At 36.8% G+C, this 20,506-nt stretch overlaps 1 protein-coding gene across 1 annotated transcript in view; it reads right to left on the bottom strand.

The window, feature by feature from the left end:
- Positions 1-20,506, bottom strand: part of NUP98 (nucleoporin 98 and 96 precursor) — a 121,852-nt gene that overhangs the window by 25,389 nt on the left and 75,957 nt on the right. Inside the window, 8 exon segments of the mRNA XM_045071330.1 lie at positions 2,701-2,967; positions 4,767-4,996; positions 6,456-6,888; positions 8,295-8,451; positions 9,158-9,340; positions 15,827-15,991; positions 16,865-17,042; positions 19,599-19,737. Of these exon segments, the coding sequence (XP_044927265.1) occupies positions 2,701-2,967; positions 4,767-4,996; positions 6,456-6,888; positions 8,295-8,451; positions 9,158-9,340; positions 15,827-15,991; positions 16,865-17,042; positions 19,599-19,737 (1,752 nt within the window).

Genomic DNA, 20,506 nt, shown 5'->3' with positions numbered 1-20,506 from the left:
AAACTGAGGGTTGCTGGAGTGGAGAAGGGTGGGAGTGATGGGGTAGCTGCGTGATGGACACTGGGGAGGGTGTGTGCTATAGTGAGCACTGCGAATCGTGTAAAACTGTTGAATCACAAACCTGTACCCCTGAAATAAATCATACATTCTATGTCAAAGAAACGAAAAACAAAACATTCCCCCACTCCAATTTAAAAAAAAAGAAAGAAAGAAATGGTGATTTCCCAAATGGTGAAATCTTCAGTCTTTCAATATGATGCTAGCTGTAGGTTTCTATGCATTTGCTTTGATATCAGGTTAATAATGTCACCATAGAACAAGATGGGAACTGCTCCCTCTATTTTCTGAAAGAGTTGTAGAGGGTTGGTATTACTTCTTTAAAACGGTGCTGATGGGGCACCTGGGGGGCTGAGTGGGCTGCCTTCAGCCCAGGTCACGATCCCAGTGTCCTGGGATCGAGCCCCACATCGGGCTCTCTGCTCAGCGGGGAGCTTGCTTCCTCCTCTCTCTCTGCCTGCGTGTGATCTCTGCCTGCCATATAAATAAATTAAAAATAAATAAATAAATAAATAAATAAATAAAAACAGTGCTGGTTACCAGTGAAGACATCTGGACTTTTTCTGAGTGAAGATTTTTAGTTAGTAATTCAACCTCTTTACTTGTTATAGATCTATTTAGATTTTCTTTTTCTTGAGTCCCTTTTGGTAATTTATATTTTCCTAGGAATCTGTCAATTTTTTCAAAGTTACTGAATTTGATGAGAGAATTTTTTATAGTAGTCCCTTTTCTATAAGGTTAGTAGTGATGTTCTTTCATGCCTATTTTTTGGTAATTTGTGCCTTTCTTTTTTTTTTGCCCCCCCCCCCAACCCCCATGCTCAGGGTAGTGACAGTTTTGTAAGCTTTCTTACCTTTTTCAAAGAACGAATGTTCAGTGTTATTGATTACTGTTTTTTCACATTGTCATTTTCATTGATTTCTGTTCTAGTCTTTACTATTTCTTCTACCTTTTGGTTTAGTTCTTATTTTGCTAGTTTAGAAGCTTAGGTTATTGAGAGTGCCGAATCCTAACCACTAGACCACCAGGGAGCTTCTAGAAACTTAGGTTATTGACTTGAGGTCTTTATTCCTATTGGGTAGATATCAGGTAACACTGATAGCATTCAAGTATTTTATTGTCTTTAAAATATTTTCTTAAGATTTTTATTTATTTGTCAGAGAGAGAGAGAGCATAAGCAGGGAAAGTGTCAGGCAGAGCTGGCAGAGGGAGAAGCAGACACCCTGCTGGGCAAGGAGCCTGCTGTGGAACTCAATTCCAGGACCCTGGGATCACGACCTGTACTGAGGGCAGACGCTTATATGACTGAGTCACCCAGGTGTCCCAAGTATTTTACGTTCTTTGATATTGTTTAGTTGTTCTATCAATTATTAAAAGTAGAGATAGTGAATCAACGGTTTTTAGTAAGCCTTGCCAAAAGTTTAACCTTAAAGAAAAGAAAAAAAAGTGGGGGGTGGGGGAAGGAAAAAGCAGAGTTTGTGAACAAATAAATCTAAGGACTTGACTTCTAACACTCCTTGAGATCTTCCTCTGCTAACATATATGTGTTGGTGAGCATAACTTTCTCTCTTTAATGATTCATAATCTTTTTAACTTTATAAAAGGCCAATGCTGAAGATAAATTTCCACTATAGAAAAATATATGAAGATCACAAAAAGCTAAACATGTAGTGACAGTGGAATGCAACTGTCCATGTAGAAAAGTTCTTGATTCTAGCTTTTCCTATGATTGTTCCTTACAATCCAAACTGGCCAAGGCCTCCAAAAATAAATCCAGTTGATGGCTCTAATTATTTGGTTTCCATAACAAGGTTTCAGTAACAAGGTTTGATCAGGGATTTTATTATACACAGATTAAACTGAACTATGCCATCTTTTATTCTTACCTAGATTTGTGTCTGGACAGTTATCAAATACTTGCTAAATGCCTCTCATTAGTGGAAGGAAAACTAAAAAAAGCACAAATACAAAATGGGAAATCCTTGGGAAGAAAAAAAAGTAGGTATCTCAACCTGGAAATTAAATTTACACACTTACTTGAATGAAATAAGTGAATTAATACAAAATACCTGTGTTTAAAAGGTTCAGAGACTTGATTATAGAAGGAGGGAAAAAACACCTAAATGTCAAAAAAGGAATTTGCTAACATGGTACATTTGTAGATAAAAGAATACAGAGAAGCATTTGAATATAATATCTATATTGGAGATCATGAAAAGAATACCATCTCTCTATATATGTAGCAGGGTACCATCTTTGAAAAGTTTACAGGCATACGTTGCTTTGTGTACACAAATTTTAATATACCTTATATATTACAAAGTAAACAGTCCAAGTACAAGCTGTACATTGAAATGTATAAAGTAAATACTGAAGAATTTAGGTGAATTGGATTTATTGCATTTTGCTTATCTCTATCTTCTAGTTTCATTATAAATGCATAGGTAGAAGTAAACTTAATGCTTAAGGTTCTAAAAAGAAAACTAGAGAACACAGTCCCTACTCTGGAGGAACCAGCAATCTTCCTGGAAAGTTTATACTCCATTTAGGCTAGAAGACAAAGGCAAATCTACAAATTAAAGGGCAGGAACCACTAGTGAGTAGGATGTAGATAAGGATACAGAGAAGGACCATATGCCCTACCTGACTGCTGGGCCAGAGAGCAAGCCTCACTGATCCTCTTGCCCGTGAGGTAGCTGAAGACAGCCTCCACAGGCCTGTCTTTTCTGGTTAAGGAGACTTCCTCCTCAATCTGGGGTGCAGCAGTATGGGATAGCCAGCGAGAGAAAGTTCTTCTTCGCTCCAGAATCTGAATGTATTCACTAGGTTCATCCAGTTGGCTGTCAGGCTCCTTCAGGTGGCCCCATAAGGCTTCACATAATGTCCATGTTAGGCTCCAGTGCTGCACAACTAACACAGACAGGAAAACAATGCTATGACATGAAGTCAAAGTACCTACACAGAGGACATCACTCTAATTGTGACATAAAAATACATAAATTAATACATACCCCGAATAACCACTCAAGCTGATTGCCCTTAATTTGTCTCCAGCTCATTCTGCTGTGTCTTACAAGTTCTGGAGGTGTGGAGTATAACTGCTTGTTCATTCCATGTTCCTCTGGTACTTATATAACAAAAGTAACTCTATGCTCCTTTTTTTTTTTTTTAAAGATTTTATTTATTTGACAGAGAGAGAGAAATCAAAAGTAGGCAGAGAGGCAGGCAGAGAGAGAGAGAGAGAGAGAGGAGGAAGCGGGCTCCCCGCGGAGCAGAGAGCCCGACGTGGGGCTCGATCCCAGGACCCTGGGATCATGACCTGAGCCGAAGGCAGAGGCTCCTTTATGGCGCCCCACTCTATGCTCCTTTAAATAGATTCTTCTAGCTGCATTATGGCTAATATAATCTCAAATGACAGAGAAGAGTCCTCCAACTTGATTACATTCTGTTTACAAAATGCTTTAAGAAACATGAAGTGCTCTAAAAACTTGTAAGTTTTCTCTCCTGTAGTAGGCACAGCCCAACATTTAGTGAGCCTAAATGACACTGTTCAAAGCACTTAAGAGGAAAGCCATCTCTAAACTACACAATGTAAATATACAGTAGTTGCCATCTTCATTTTACAGATGAGGAAACTGAAGTACAGAGCATTAAGTAACTTGCTCAAAAGTTATAGGCAACATGTAGCATAGCGAAGATTTGAACCCAAGTAATCGGAGTCCAACTCTACATTCTTAAGTACTATTCATATTGCTCCTCAGGAAGGAAAGCAAAACAGAAGCACTGTTTACCACTAAGCCAAATACAAGAATACATGGGGGGGGTGCCTGGGTGGCTCAGTGGCTTAAAGCCTCTGCTTTTGGCTCAGGTCATGGTCCCAGGCATGGTCCCCGAGCCTCACATCGGGCTCTCTGCTCACCGGGGAGCCTGCTTCCTCCTCTCTCTCTGCCTGCCTCTCTGCCTACTTGTGATCTCCCTCTGTCAAATAAATAAATAAAATCTTAAAAAAAAAAAAAGAATACATGGGAAGATGACACACATGTTTGAAAAGAAGATGAGACACCTGAAGCAAACACAAAGAAATGAATATACACAATTCTCAAAATGTGTGGTATGGAAGAGTTTAAAATAGTCACCATTCTTGAATAATGGTGAACTATTATGAAAGGTGTAACATTAAGATTTTTCTATGATTTTAAAATAGTAAGTTCCCAATTTTAAAAAGCCCTTTACCAAAGTGCCGGTTTAGAGAACCATGGTCACAATAGTAATAGAAAGGTAATGGGAGAGGTTAGGAAGAGAAGTCAGGAACATTAAATTGTTGGGAGGACCAAGTGGTGCTTAAGCTGGACATGGAAGAATGGGTAGCATTTAGAAAAGCAAGAAGGAATGGCTTTTTCTCCTTATGTTCTCTGGGTGGCAGAAGGAATGCAATTTCGAATATCCAAAGAATTTGGCTATAGTTCCTATAAAAGAGGACTTGTATGTTAAAAGTCTTAAGAGTAATTGTAAAACTGTTATCAATTCTCCTTCCTTGAGATTTTGCTCATTCCAACTCAACTACAGACAAGAGTGAGCTCAGGCATCCGCTTACTACATTGGCCTAAGGAACAGATCTCCTAAGGAAATCTGTCATAGAAGCATGAACACATGCTTCTATGGCAGTTCCTGCAAGATCAAAGGTCAGAACAGAAACAGTCCATACTTACTTTGAGCTTCCAGAAAGTCTCCTGATGCTTTCTTAACCCAATTTGCATAGTCATGAATGACAGCAACTCCTGGATTAGGGACAATGAGAGGACACAGCTCATCCACATGCACAGTGCTATGTTTTAATTTGAGCTCCAGAGGTATCTGGTATAACTGCAGGTCTTCATCTGGCTTCTTTTGTCTCAAACTGAGTTTTTCCAAATGAACTTTGAATGGAGACTCAGTAAGGCTATAAGACCAAATGACAAACAAGACAGAAAATGAAGATAAGATAGATGCTAGAATTTTCCTACAAACCTGTTTCTTTTTATGATTTCAAAGAGAATGCAAAACATTTCCCTGTGATTTTACAGAAATTATATTTCTTTACATCAAACCATAATGAACTTATTTGCTATATAATGAGTAGACAAATCATTTGGCCCATGTATTCAGCCAGGTTATAATAAGCATGTCAATACAGTTCAGCTTGGAAAGTGGCTTCAACATCTATCTAGACATTATGAAACCCAAGGGCCAAAAGCTACTGTGGAATACTTGTTTCTCAAATAACACTTAGTAAGGTCTCAAAAGTTGTGAGGCTAAGCTCATAAACACGTAGAACTGACTCTAAATTAAAATGAGTATATAATCAATCCAGCCTTGATCTGACTTTAAGATTGATATTAACAACTTTCAAAATATGACAACATACATAACCTAGGTTTAGGATCAACATTACTAATGGTGAGGTTCAAGAGATATTGCTGTTTTGTACTTCTTCAGCGTCAACTTTAAAAACTAAGCATAATAGGTAATCAGTCATTTAATCTGTAATAAAGACAGCACAACTTGTTACACAGAGTAAACAGGAAAACGTTATATATTTTGCACAAAACAACTCTATGCATATGTCTAATAATTGCCAGAAACTATACATATATCATCTGCATGAGATACATATATATACACATGCATACATGTATATATACATGCACATTCATATGTATACACATACACAAAGTATACAGAACTGTAAACACATAAATAAATGTTAATAACGTGGATTGTGTAGCAATATATAACATAATACAGTAATCAGATGAAATCATTTTTCTTTTTTTTTTTAAATAAGGTTTACACCCAATATGGGTCTTGAACTCATGAAGCTGAGATCCAGAGTCATATGCTCTACCAACTGAGCCAGGCAGGAGCCCCCTATCAGATGTCATCTTATTTCCAAATACTTATGCATGGATTATACACAGTTTATACATTCACCTGACCAGGCCCAAGATAGAGGAAATGCGCTTATTTGAGAATATACCTTATATATGAAAAAAACACAAATATCTAGGTGAGAAAAAAGGAAAAAAAAGACTAATGTAATAAAAAGGATGAAAAAAAAAAAAACAACAAAATAAGGAATGCTGCAGCATCAGCTTTGGGTCTGTTACATTTCCAAATAAAGTTTAACCATTAAATGAGTATTATATACTCTTCACATCTTGATGATACAAATGGGGTTATTTTATTAATCACTTTAGTTTTTAATTCTACAAAGATCTTCTGCTATCTGAAGTTGTACTAAGAACATTTCTAGAAAGATCACAAAGCGGGGACCTGACTTTGGGTCTCCTGACAATGAAAAGGTTTTTCTTACCTACCAGGTTGTCTTTCTCAAAAAGCATAAGGAAATTGTGACTCACGATTTAACAGCAACTGGATTAGGCAGGAATCCATATTCCATAGAATCAGCAATCTGATGATTTTCTAGTTCAGGAGAGCCACTCAGCTGTTCTCCACTATTAGCAAGAGTCCAGTTGGGGCCCCAACCAACTCGAAATGAGCGTCCCATAAATAGAGCCATGTCCATCAGGAGTTTCCCCTTGCCATAGGTGACAGACTTTTCAAGAGGGACTAGGCCTGGTTGTCTGCGTGTACCCACAGTTTTCAACTGAACTTCAGGGGCTGGGCTGGGCACTGTAAACACAGAGGTCAGGGGTGGAGGGACAGACCAAGGGGATGTGGATGGGATATTCATCAAAGATGCTGCTCTGGGAGTACGACATTCTTGTACAGAGGCACTTGGTGAAAGAAAAGTTCCACTAGTAAACTTTGATTGTAGTAGTAACCCACCAACTGAAATAGGGGGGAAAAAAAGACGATTAGAAAATACAGTCTCTCTTGCTTCTCGAACAGCAAAAATCAGTGAGGTTGAAATTACAGTTTTATCAAACCAATTAAATCAGACACAGATGATAAGCAGCAAGTCAGTCTGTGGAATACTCTTTCAACCAGGAAATCAAGGCTAAAAATTTAGTGATGATGATGCCAACAACATTAATAACCAACACTACTACTACTATTTTAAAGAAATTATTAAGCTCTTATCTGTGATTCTGTATAAGCCATTCATATACATGGTTTCATTTCACCTTTCAATAACTTCAGATGAACAACTCTTTTATCCTCATTTCGTAGGCAGGAAAACTGGGCTCAGGAAAGTGTTTATTCCAAATCTACAAAGCTACTAAGTGGCAGGATTGAGAGATTAAGCCCAGGGAAGTCTGACACCAATGCTCCTGCCAAATGTTACCATTTCTTAGTCCATAGAAAAAACTTAGTAAGATCAAAATTCAAATTGCCACCACTCTAATGCTCAATGCTAGACTCAATAAAACAAAACCCACTGAGGCATCTTGTGCCCTTCAGAAGGAGAGTTCTTATTACTACTGCCTGTTCTCTAATACTTTTAAAACAAGAAGTCAGTTATTGAAGTATGAGATTTTCATGTAGTGCCCATTATGGAAAAGGTTACAGTTAATGTTTAATTGATGGTTTATTAGTTGAAATATTTTTAAAAAGGAAGTTAGTAATAATAAGTTTCAAGTCTTTCACTTGAAAGAATTGAAAACTAAACACCTAGTTTTTAAGGCAACATAAACAAATCTTTTCCTGGTATTTCCTCTGGCTTTCAAAACGTTTTGAGATTCGTTGACATCAATACTCTATCCCTAATCCCACACAGTTAGAAGCCCCCAAAAAGAAAAAAGGGAAAGCTTTAAAATCAAATATTACTTCCCTAAGAATTTGGGGAGGTTTAGGAAAAGGTAGAAATCTGACAGGTTTTGTGCATTTTAAGCAGCAATATTTGCCCCTGGAAGGCTATAAAATAAGGACAGCATGAGGATTGCACAAAAAGAGTACAGTGTAGGACAACTTGCTCATTCCTCTAAGGTGTGATAAAAATTACAAAATCTGAGTTTATAATCTAATCCACATTCATAAGCAAATAAAAATATAACTTGAACAAAACACAAATGCTTTGTTGTCCATATATAACTTCTGCATCTGCACCAATAAAGCTGATTATGATTTTTAAAAACTGGCTCACCTAACATATTTATGAGTATATCTCCTCCTGACATTCTTATGCCATATGCCTTTAGGGGGATATTTGCTAGAGAAGTTGACTCAGTTTAGAAGAAGACAGGTGAAAAGCAGGACTTTACAGCTTTCTCATAAAATAGCATTAGTTACAGTACCTAAAGAACGGGATTTGGATGAGTGGGATGCTGAAATGGGGAGTCTGGGAGAACAGATTTCTTGAGGAGTATCTGCTTTAGAAGGAAGGTGACTGAAGCGTTGATCCAGAACCATATCTACATCTTCTTCATCAGCAAGCAATGATGCTTTCATGATCTAAAAGGCAATACCTATAGAATGAATGTGCTCCCCCAAATTCAAAGGCCATAAGAAAAATGCAGTTTCCAATAACCAACAAATTGCTTTGCCTGAGGCTGTGTCCAGAGTTAGTGTAATATTTGCGTGGCTGACTCTATTACATAGCATGTGCCTGGAAGGCGGAAAATGCAGAATACTCCTCTGTTTCTAGAGTCTCGCCAAAGCCTGGCACACAGCAATTGCTCGCTTGTTTGCTGAATGACTAACTTCAAATGTAAGACAAAGGCTCAATTTTTAACATGTCAAAGCCATAGGCAGGGGAAGTTGAGACAGAGTTTAAAGAAACCTGTATCTTCTAGGCTATTAAAAAAACGTTTATGGAGCACTTTCTAGAGCCTCAAAACCACCCTATGAAGGAAACGAAGTATATTTTGTAGAGAAAAATTAGTGCTCACAGATGTTAAATGACTTGCCTAAAGTCACATAGTAATAGTTACAAAACCAGGGTTAGAATCCAGGTCTTCAGCATCTCAATACAGCCTTCCCCTTCCCTCCCAGAATGGAAAAATAAAGCCCAAACCCAGGCCATATTCTTGTTTTTTCCTCACTCCAATAACAACTCAAAGCTCTTCAGTGAATAACCAAGGAAGGAGCCTGAGGTTATGAAAGGGAGATAAAGATTAGTTTGGCTTCCTTTTGTAGTAAGGGTAGGTTAGGACTTCACCTGTAAGACATGTGGATTAATTCCCAGTGAAGATGCAATGTGTGTTGAGGCAGACACAGGCTCCTGATCCTCAGGCACGCTCTCTTCTAACATGGAATCCAAAACTGGCTCCTGGGTGATATCTACCATGTCACTGTCCAGTTCCACAACCCTCCCTAACTGCTCCACCTCTGGACTCTGGCTCTGTAGACAGCAGAAAGATCAGGGAAGCAGCATTAAATTACACCAAACAGACATAGAGCTTTTAGACCATATCTAGTTTTTGGAGTCTAATATAGCTATGACAATGTGAGGTAGCATATTTGCTAAAAAGGACTTCATAATAATTACCCCAAGCCCCCCCGTATGTACTTGGGGTCCAAATACAGATTCATGAGATCACCTTTGGTAATATCTTAAGGTCTGGTGTCTGAAACCTAAGCCCTACACTGAACAAATGGTGGTCTTCAGACAAAGATTATGCCTTACCTCAGTTAGCTAGCAAATATAATTCTCTGATATACACAGGGTGACCCTGCCCCATCACAGTCTTGTAGCCAGAAGCCATTGGGAAAAAAGAATAAAAAGTACAAATACCAAAGTCTCCATTAACTTTGCATTTTTTCAAAAACAATTAGAAAAAATTTCCAGTTAACAATTTAGACCCTGGAATTTATCTTTTGGGTGACTGAATCTTAAAGGTTAGCTGGGCACTGCATGTGCAGTATCATGTAAGATATGAGGAATGTCTACTCTAATTACTCAAAAAGGAAAAACATAGTGATACTAGAAACAAAATTTTTTAAAAAATATGCTCCACACCCAACATGGGGCTTGAACTTACGACCCTAAGATCAAGAGTTGCAGGCTTTACTGACTGAGCCAACCAGGTGCTCCCTAGGAACAACTCTAATCTAGGAATCATTCTTTATGTTCAAGTGCCAAGAGTTAGATTTACATTTATTAAGCAGTTTTCAAGATATACCCATGACTAACAGTTTATGATTTGAAAAGGTATTAACTCCTCTACCTGAAGCACACTGTAAAATATCTGGTTCAGTACAAATCATTAAGTTGTCCTAAACTTGCATATTACCTGGTAAAATGCTAACAAGTGGCTAAACTGATTCATGAAACATTCTCAAATTCAAAAAGTTTTACTATTTTTCTTATCATGATATCATCTGTAGATTATTAATCTTCCAAAGTTTGGGGTTTATTTTCCTAAGTGGCTTACTTCATGCTGACCCTTAGATGGATGCTATTATGTAACAGGTTGTTTTTTTTTTGTTTTTAAAGAATTTATTTATTTGACAGAGAGAGATCACAAGTAGGCAGAGAGGCAGGCAGAGAGAGAGAGGAGGAAGCAGGCTCCCCGCTGAGCAGAGAGCCCGATGCGGGACTCGATCCCAGGACCCTGGGATCATGACCTGAGCCGAAGGCAGTGGCTCAACCCACTGAGCCACCCAGGCGCCCCCAGGTAGTTTTAAAAATAATTTCATGATTACTTTAGTCAAAGAAACATCCATTAGTGTTAACTTTTTCAGCTTTATTTTTAGTGGTATATTAGCTATTATTCCCTTGCATTTCTTTATTTTTTTGGAAGATTTTATTTATTTGATAGAGAGAGAGAGACAGCGAGAGAGGGAACACAAACACAAGGAGTGTGAAAGGGAGAAGCAGGCTTCCTGCTGAGCAGGGAGCCCGATGGGGGGTTCGATGGGGTGGGGAGGTCTATCCCAGGACCCTGGGATCACGACCTGAGCCCAAGGCAGGTGCTTAACAGCTGAACCACCCAGGCGTTCCACCCTTGCATTCCTATAACAAATATCCTTACAAAAAGACACCATTTAGTAAGTATAATAATCCTTCCATTTGTAACTGTAGAAAAATTGAGCTGTTGGATACATAATAAATTGTCACTTAAGACATGAAGAATCCCCAAGGTCTGCTCTAACAAAACTGAAGGCTAGATAATGGTGAAAGGCAAACATGATAGTATTTTTTACCTACTGGAGAGGCTAACTTGATGTTAGCTCTGGAAAAAAAAAAAAAAAAAAAAAAAAAAAAAGGAAGTAGCCGTGATCATAATGCTCCCATTTTAATTACAAGAATTATGGGTACACTCTAACTCCAAAAGTTCTCTCATAAGTTAGTTTTTAACCAATTCACTTTTAGTAAAAGTTATTAAACTGCCCCATATATCCTCTTTGTCAACCTATCAGTTAGGATACCCTCCCTCTGTTCGGCTCCTATAACACCCTGTCTAAACCTGTTTTTTAGAATTCATCATGATATAATATGATTTCTTGCATATGCAGTATGTATTTGTCCCACCACATTGTCAAAGCTTGAAAACAGAGATTATGGCCTACTAGTCTCTGTAGCTATCACCAAACACATTGTTCAAGTCAACATTCATCAGACATTTTCTTCGTCAATTATACTGCTTAGTGTAGTGCCAGGCACACACTAGAGAAGGCAATTAATATGAAAGAACAAGGAGTGAGGATGTGTGAAAGGAAAGGAAAAAGGGGGAGGATGGTTTCAACTTACACTATTCAAACGAAGAAGTAACAGCAAGAGATGTTCACTTAGAATATTTTGATGAAATCCTCCCATTTTGCCTTAAACAACTCAAGTACAGATCTTATTTTTAAGAAGTGTGCTAGGGATCAAGGTTTTATTCACTCTACCCTTACGCATAGACTTTAAAGCCATGAGGTATCATCTAATAAGTGGATAAGGGGGAAGTGAATGACTATGAAACTATGAGGAGCCTGGTTAAGCTCCTAAGACCCCCATCAGTGAATTTTATTAAGTATATCTAAGCAATTGCAGCAAACTCCCCCAAAAGATGACTGTGTACTTATATTCAGAGAAATCTTGGGAGATCAGGTGCTTCTTCAAAGCCAGTCCTGAAAAGAAAAATAGACTAATAATAATAATATTAATAGAAAGATGGCTCAGAAGGAATGGAGGAAGTTAAAAAAAAAAAAAAGCCCTTGGGAAATTTATGGAAAAATAAGGCAGATACTCGGAAAAACAGCCAAACAGATTATCCCTTTCATATTCTATAATCTCCTGAAAGTAGATCTTATTTATGTTTAAAACCAGCACAGTACATTACAAATCCTAAGTACACAGATAATATCTGTAAAATGACTTTCTCTTTAGATATATGGAGGGTGAGGTTTCATGAGTGAAACCTTCAATGATTTTAGAAACCTTCATTTTCCATCTCACGAGAATCTTCCTCATACAAACAAAGCAACCAATACCCTAAAAATAAAGCATCCCTTAATCTAGTACATAAAATAATTCAAGCAGGTAAAGTAAATCATGACACCTTTTATTCAATAAAGGGTGAGTAACCAATCCACGGCAAAACAGGTATTTATACTGTTCGTCACCCCCCAAATAATTGAATCCAGTTAACTACTGTTGCTGCCTGATTCCAGAATTATTTGTCTTCTAACTACAAAGAATGTTTTATATTCATTTGGCTAGAAAATTAGCCCTGTCAACATTACCATGTTCTCCGGAAAAAGTTCATCTCAGGGTTTCAAGGACTCACCAAAGTAAGTCTGTATGTTTCTACACATACATTCAGGATATTACAACAGGAAGTATAGGACATTGCAACATTAATATCTGAAGCAAGAAGATTTGTAGTATACATTATATATATGTAGTATATATTAATTACATAAAAATATAAAATATATATATAGACTTACTGGATAAATTTAAATTTAGATAGCTGCCGTTTTACTTTTAAAAAGTATACACAAGATAAAATGGAATTTTTAAAAATCCTAATTACTTTTTTCTTTTAAAAAAATTTCTTACTCATTTGAATGTTACTGAGTGAACAACAGTAAGGTGTGAGCAAGTCAACTAGTCTGCCTCAATGATACTGAACCCAAGTTCAGTAAGAGGTGGAGGTAAAAAAGGCTATAGGTACGGTCTCTCTGCCTGAATGCCATCTGAGGTCTTTAAAGAAATGGCTCTGAACCCTGGCCGCGTATTTCAATCACCTGGGGGAAGGCATTTAAAATATAAATATGCCTGAGCCCCATGTTGCATCTATGGAATTAAAGGTCACCAAAGTAGTGTTGTAGTCAACTGAAAACTGGATCTCAGATCAGCATTTTGGAAATAATGTTCTTTTTTTTTTTTTTTTTTTTTTTTTTTTTTTTTTTTTTTTTTTTTTTTTTTTTTTTTTTTTTTTTTTTTTTTTTTTTTTTTTTTTTTTTTTTTTTTTTTTTTTTTTAGATTTTATTTATTTGTCAGAGAGAGAGAGGGAGAGAGAGCGAGCACAGGCAGACAGAATGGCAGGCAGAGGCAGAGGGAGAAGCAGGCTCCCTGCTGAGCAAGGAGCCCGATGTGGGACTTGATCCCAGGACGCTGGGATCATGACCTGAGCCGAAGGCAGTCGCTTAACCAACTGAGCCACCCAGGCGTCCCTGGAAATAATGTTCTAACACCAAAATGTTTCTGCAATTCCCTGATTGATCTGTGTGATGAAGGTGTTTCTACAACATTTTCTCTAACTTCAAAGGCACAGAAGAGATTACTATGTAAAGATTTAGTTACGTTAATGTTTCCTGGTTGCTTAGATTTACCTCTTTAGGAGCAAATAAAATCTTAAGAACAAACTACAAAGAGGGGAATGAGAATATTACATAAAAGGCAATGGGATAAGTGACCATTAAAAAAACATGTATCTTCCTAATACCTAAAAAACCCTCAACTCTCAACTCCAAGAACCTGAGATTGTGCATAGGAAAAAAAATGCTATTTTGGACTGAAGAACACTATGTCCTGAAATCAAGCTCCTCAGGGAGCCAGGTGACAGTGTGAAGATAATCATCTTGACATCAGAATAAAAAGACTGCGCCCTCTGTTCCCAATTCATTCAGATGGCACAAGGATTTTCCTCATGCCAAGTAAAATGTAGGTCTTTGGTGCTAGTCTAAAACTACGCAACCACTAGCATTTCCTACCTCACTCAGGTCACTGGGGCAATATGAAGGAAGAATCCTTCATTACTGTTCTAATACATTAGTCTAAGATCTAAACAACTTATCCATTTCTCCCATTTCTGTTTCCCCAGCCAAAGACGACCTGCTTTTTAAATCAAACCAGATACCTGAAAAAGATCCCACTCACTATGTTCTTTTTGCCCATTTTGATCCTTACCACATCTCCTCTTCCTATAACCTGGTTCTTCTGAAAATTTCTGGTGCTCTTCAAAAAGGTTTTTAAAGAGTTCTCACTTACTGAAGTGTTATCACAGAAATGTAGGGTTATCCCTTACTGTTTGTATTCTAGAAACTAATCAGCCTAAAAAAATCACTGATTGTCAAGATATAGTACGTAAATTTGCTGTCTATCCAGAGATGAAGTTATTCTTTCACAGCAGCATCTTAAGGATCTAACAATTACTTTTATTAGCAGAAATGAAGGCTATCTGACTCTTATCCTAAGAAATACATATAATGTAAGATCAAAAACACTCTAGAAAGGGATTATACAAAGTATATGAATAAAAAAAAAAGTGAATGTGGAAAACCAAGTCCATTTATAGCATTTCTTTAGTTCATTAGATATTCCTTAGGGTTTTATGCTATAAAGATTATGAACATAGAAGTCAATGTATATCCCATTTCCCACCTTTATCATGCCCTCCCTCACCTTGTACGCGCAAATATGAACATACATACACAACAATCTCCAGAAAATGCCTCCCAAGAAATTATTTAATAAATCATAAAAATTGCACATTTCAGCAGCCATAAGAATTGTAGCACAAAAATTCCAAAGGTCCTGCTTTTAGCAGCTGAGAGGTAGAGGATGCTTTACAAAGAAATTCTGTATTAAATTCTCTTCTTTGAGGGAGTATGGCAGCAAAGGAAAAAAAATTTTTGTAACTTGATTGAATATAAACAACATCCAAAGGAAGTAAAACTATGAGTTGGAAAAGAAACTACCTGATATTTAAATTGCGAACCCCTCCCTACACGGACAAAAGTTTTATACTGGCTTAACAATATTGAAAGAGTATGACACAAGTAACTGCAATAAACAACACAGCCCCTCTCCCCCCACACCAAATAATTCATATATATTCTAAAACCTGATCTATTTTCAGAAATATTATGTATTGTTAAAATACAAATTATCAGGTAATTATCAGGTAACCCAGAGGTTACCTGAAGTGAAGTATAAGCAAACAATTTGAGAAAAATGGAGTTAAAAAACCCCTGCAGAAAGCTAAATGAACTTTTAAAAAACCAGGGAGGTAAAGAACAAGATTAAACTAAGCTGCACATCAGGTAGTCAAGGAAAGTAAGATTTACTTTGTATCAACCCACACAAGCAAAATGCTATCTTAAGTTGATCACTGAGCAGAGAATTCAGCAAGTCCAAATGAAAGAGAGGGAAATGTTTAAGAATGACACTCTGTAGAAGGAATGATCCAAACAGCATGAGAATTCTTTAAATCTCTCAATTTAAAAAAAGATACCAGGACCACCTCATGCCCTCCCTCGTACTTGTCTCAACGTGATTGCCAATACGTTTGTACTCTTCAAAGTTCCAGGGGTCATAAACAGCTTTGTACTAGCTGAATGACTTCAACTTCTGTATCATGGATTCCATTCAAATTCACTGTCCTGTCTCTACCTGGGGTGGAGGTGCTGGCTTGCCATTAAGAGCCATCTGGAATGTGGTGGCCTGGCCTGCAGGAGGCAAAGGAGCAGTCTTCAACTTCTTTGTACTAGTTTTAGATGGCCGTTCCTCCTCCTCTTCATCAGAATCCTGAAGGCCATACTTAGAAAAATGGGAGACCTAAGAAAAAGGAGAATCCAGCAAAATCAACTTTTTAAAAAGGACTTTATTTTTAAGTAATCTCTATATTGAATGTGGGCCTCAAATTTACAACCCCGAGATCAACAGTTGCATGCTCTACCACTGAGCCAGCCAGGCACCCCAGAATCCCAACAAAATCAATTTTAACACTTATATTCCTAACAGCTTCTAAAATACTTGCCCTTGAAATCATGCAGAATTAGCTTTAAAAAGAAAGAGTTATCAAAATATTTAAGACAGAATGAAACGTCATCTATCACATGTAATTTATTGCTGTCCCTAGATTTAGATGTTTAGTACATGTACTGGTTGCTTGTACGTAATACCAACTTACTAATAAGGAAACCAAATCTGGAAGAGCCATTACTATTTTCACATCTATATACTGCTTAGCTGTTCACTACCGACTTATGTCAGGCCTTCAGCAATTAAATAACTCAAGTGGCTTAGAAGAGAAAGAAACTATTAGGTTAAACTATCAAGGAAGAAAGGATGTTAATGTTTTCATCCCCTGAAATCTTTAAATCAATGACAACTGAGGAGGGGTTAATATCAAGAGATAAAAATTCTGTCTCATGCTTCTAACGATACCGCAGATTGAAAAAACACTCCTTAGAAGTATATGTAAATGCTCATAGGATGAGGCAGGATGTGAATCATGAGCATAAAGTTTTTCATAGCTTCTTACTGTTCTGGGGTTTAACAAAGGTGTGTAATCTGGGGCAAATCATGCATCTCTATACCTGTTCCCTAATTTGTAAAAAAAATAAAGAATTTAAGGGAGGACCTCTTCTAATACATTTTGTCACTCTAATCGCAGATTATAAGAACTAGGTTAAGTGACTATCATACCTTAAACACCCAAGAACCTGTTTCAGGACGATACTCTTTGAACTGAGCTCCCTGTTTCCTTGAAACTGCTTCCAATCTACCCTCATAGTTGATATCAGCAAGTCGATCTGGGCTCTTTATTAAACAACGAGATGTTTTATCTGTTGGCCAAACTCCATCCAGTGTAACTTCAGCCTTCCTGCAATGTACAACCACATAAAGTATAAATGTTCCATATTTAAGATCAGAAAGCCAAGTAATATCTATATAAACAGCAAATAAAGGTACCTGTGTTATTTTGGAATTACTCTGCAGATGTTTCATAAACTTGAGTCTTGCCTCCCAAGGTAGATAAGCTCAAAAAGAAGGAATTACCCACACCATCAACTGACTAGCTCAGTATCTGGTTCAAGGGTCAAATTTCATTCATTCTGAACTACCAGAGCACATGATCAATTATTTCCAATGAAATTTTAGTTAACACACTATACAGCCTTGACCACATTCAGTGCTAATGTCTGATAATAAGACCTAAGTCTTAGTGAAGGACTTAAAGTGCTATTGTACTTAACAAAAACATTAGTAATAACAGCAACTGCCACTGATAAACAACAAGTGCTTAGAGGAGGAGATTAACAGGAACATCATAAGATTAACCATTAAGTAATGAATGTGAAGGCATCTTGACAGGGATTACATTAAAATTTGTAGATTGCTTTGGCTAGTATGGACATTTTAATAATTTAAAGTCTTCCAATCCATGAACATGGGAAAAATTTCCATTTATTAGTCTTTCTTCACTTCTTCCAGCTTTTGCCTATCTGGTTGAATTTATTCCTAAGTATTTTTTCTTTTTGATGCTATTGTAAATCAAATTTTTTTCTTAACGTCCCTTTCAGATTGCTCATTGTTAGCATACAGAAATTCAACCAATTTTTGTGTATTGACTTTATATCCTGCTACCTTACTGAATTTGTAACTGTTTTTAATGGAATCTTTGGGTTTTCTGCACAAGATAATTTCATTTCTGAAGAGAGATATTTTACTTATTCCTTTCTAATCTGGATGATGCCTTTTATTTCTTTTCCTTGCTTAACTGCTGTGACTAGGGCTTCTAGTATTATGTCGAATAAAATTGGCAAAGTGGGCATCCTTGTTTTGTTCATGGTCTTAGAGGAAAAGCTTTCATTCTTTCACCACTGAGTCTGACATTTTGAAAATATGGCCCTATTAAGTTGAGGTAGTTTCCTTCTTTTTATTTTATTATTATTTTTAAGTAATCTCTACACCCAACGTGTGGCTTAGAACTTAAAACCATAAGATCAAGAGTCTTGCGCTCCAATGACTGAGCCAGCCAGGCTCCCTGAAGTAGTTTCCTTCTACCTCTAGAAAAGGTGTTGTATTTTGGCAAATGCTTTTTCTACATCTGTTGAGATGATCTGTGATTTTCTTCTTTAATTCTACTAATGTCACGTATTACACTGATCACTTTTTGTATGTTAAACCATCCTTGTGTTCCTGGAATAAATACTACTTGGTCATGGTGTATTATCCTTTCGATGTACTACTGAAGTCTCTTTGGTAATACAGTTGGCCTCTGAACAACGCAGGGGTTAGGGGAAACAACGACAGCGCAGTTGAAAATCTGTGTATCTTGGACTCCCACAAAACTTAACTACTAATAACCTACTGTTGAATAGAAGCCTTACTGATCACCTAAGTCAACTAACCCATATTGTTATGTTACATTTATTGTATATTGTATTTGCAATAAAGTAAGCTAGGAAAAAGGAAAATGTTGAGAAAAGTCTAAGGAAAAATACACTTAAGGTATTGTACTGTAAAAAAATCCATGTATATGGACCACACAGTTCAAATCTGTGAGGTTCAAGGGTCAAATGTATTTTGAAGATATTTACATCAGGGGCGCCTGGGTGGCTCAGTGGGTTAAAGCCTCTGCCTTTGGCTCAGGTCGTGATCTCAGGGTTCTGGGATCAAGCCCCACATTGGGCTCTTTGCTCAGCAGGGAGCCTACTTCCTCCTCCCTCTCTGCCTGCCTCTCTGCCTACTTGTGATCTCTGTCAAATTAAAAAAAAAAAAAAGATATTTACATCAGTATTCATCAAGGATATTGGTCTATACTTTTATTTTCTTGTAGTTTCTTTTTCTAGCTTTGGAATTAAGGTAATCCTTGACTCATAGTTAGAAAGTATTCCTTCCTTTTCAGTTTTTTGAAAGAATTTGAGAACTGACATTAATTCTATAAACGTCTGGTAGAATTTACCACTGAAGTCATCTGGTCAAAGGCTTTTGGTTGGGGGAGGACTTTTTTTTTTTAATTACTATTCAATTTCTTTACTATAGGGCTATTTTGAATTTCTTCATGATTCAATCTTGGTAGGTTGTGAACATAACTACTTTAACTATGGCCCCGTCATCTGTCCAAAGAGGTATCAGAAGCTAGTTTCCCAAATTAAAATGTAGAGAAAGAATTAAAAATGGTTGCAGCAGACATAAGGAAAAAAACCTACTATCAAAATACATTTTTGGAAAATAAAAGTTGGACCTGATAGTATTAGGGAAAAGGAGTCAAAAAGTCCTAGTATAGCATTTAACCACTTATACTTTCAAATTAGAGAAACAATCACATACTGTACAGTAAGTTAAAAAAAAAAGTTGCAGAAAAATGTATATAATGTGAAAAGAATTTTGTGAGTTAGTAGATTATTTTCTAAATACGTAAATAAATCCATACCTATTTAGCCCTTCACCCACGGGTGGTTTTTGGTTATCATCTAAGTAGACAATCACTTCTTTCCTTCGAATATGCACGATATCATCCAAATTTAGATTTGTCAAATTCACATCTCCCTCAAAATAGATTGAACCATAACCTATACAAGTAAAAGCAAATAGTTGAAAAGTCATTCTGTACAGAGGACAAATAACCTATTTTATACTTCCACTGACTAAATGCTCAAAAGAAAACCAACTTTAAACATTAATCAATATTTCATTTTTAAATTTTTTAAAAGATTTCATTTTTAAGTGATCTCTACACATTGAACATGGGACTTTGAACTCACAATCCCATAATCAAGTCACATGTTCCACCAACTGAGCCAGCCAGGCTACCCGAAACATTAATCAAATCACCTAGTAATATCATCAGTGGCTTATTTCATTCATAGTATGTATCAGAAGATGACATCAAAACCAGTTATCTGGTTTAATATCTACATTTCTACTGCACTTATCCTCAAAACAGTTTTCTTAAATCTCTTCACAGTACCTGTACTATTGCTACACAAACAACCCTCACTTAGTACCTAGCTTGCAGAATAAGTTAAAATGCCAGAGAGCCCTCTCTAAAATACAATATAGCAAGATAAGAAAACTTTATCTGTAATACAGAAAACTTTATCTGTATTAAATTATTAATATAAAGCTGAATCTAAATATTATTCATCTCTTATTACTCACTTTTCTTACTTAGTATTTTCTTGCTGATTATAGTATTTTCTTTAATTGTAGAAAACTGCAACGAACCAAACAGTTACCAAAGAATGTTATATGGTTCTAGTCTTTGTTACTTGTCGATCAAAGTGTCTACTATGCAGGTCAAGGCAGGTCCAGATCCTTGGCTTACATATTACAAAATCC

Source organism: Mustela putorius, unplaced genomic scaffold (genome assembly GCF_011764305.1).
Source record: "Mustela putorius furo isolate JIRA1106 unplaced genomic scaffold, ASM1176430v1.1 tig00003987_pilon_pilon_pilon, whole genome shotgun sequence".
Lineage (NCBI taxonomy): Eukaryota > Metazoa > Chordata > Mammalia > Carnivora > Mustelidae > Mustela > Mustela putorius.
Note: the sequence above shows the minus strand (reverse complement) of the source record. Positions and strands in the feature narration are given on the sequence as shown.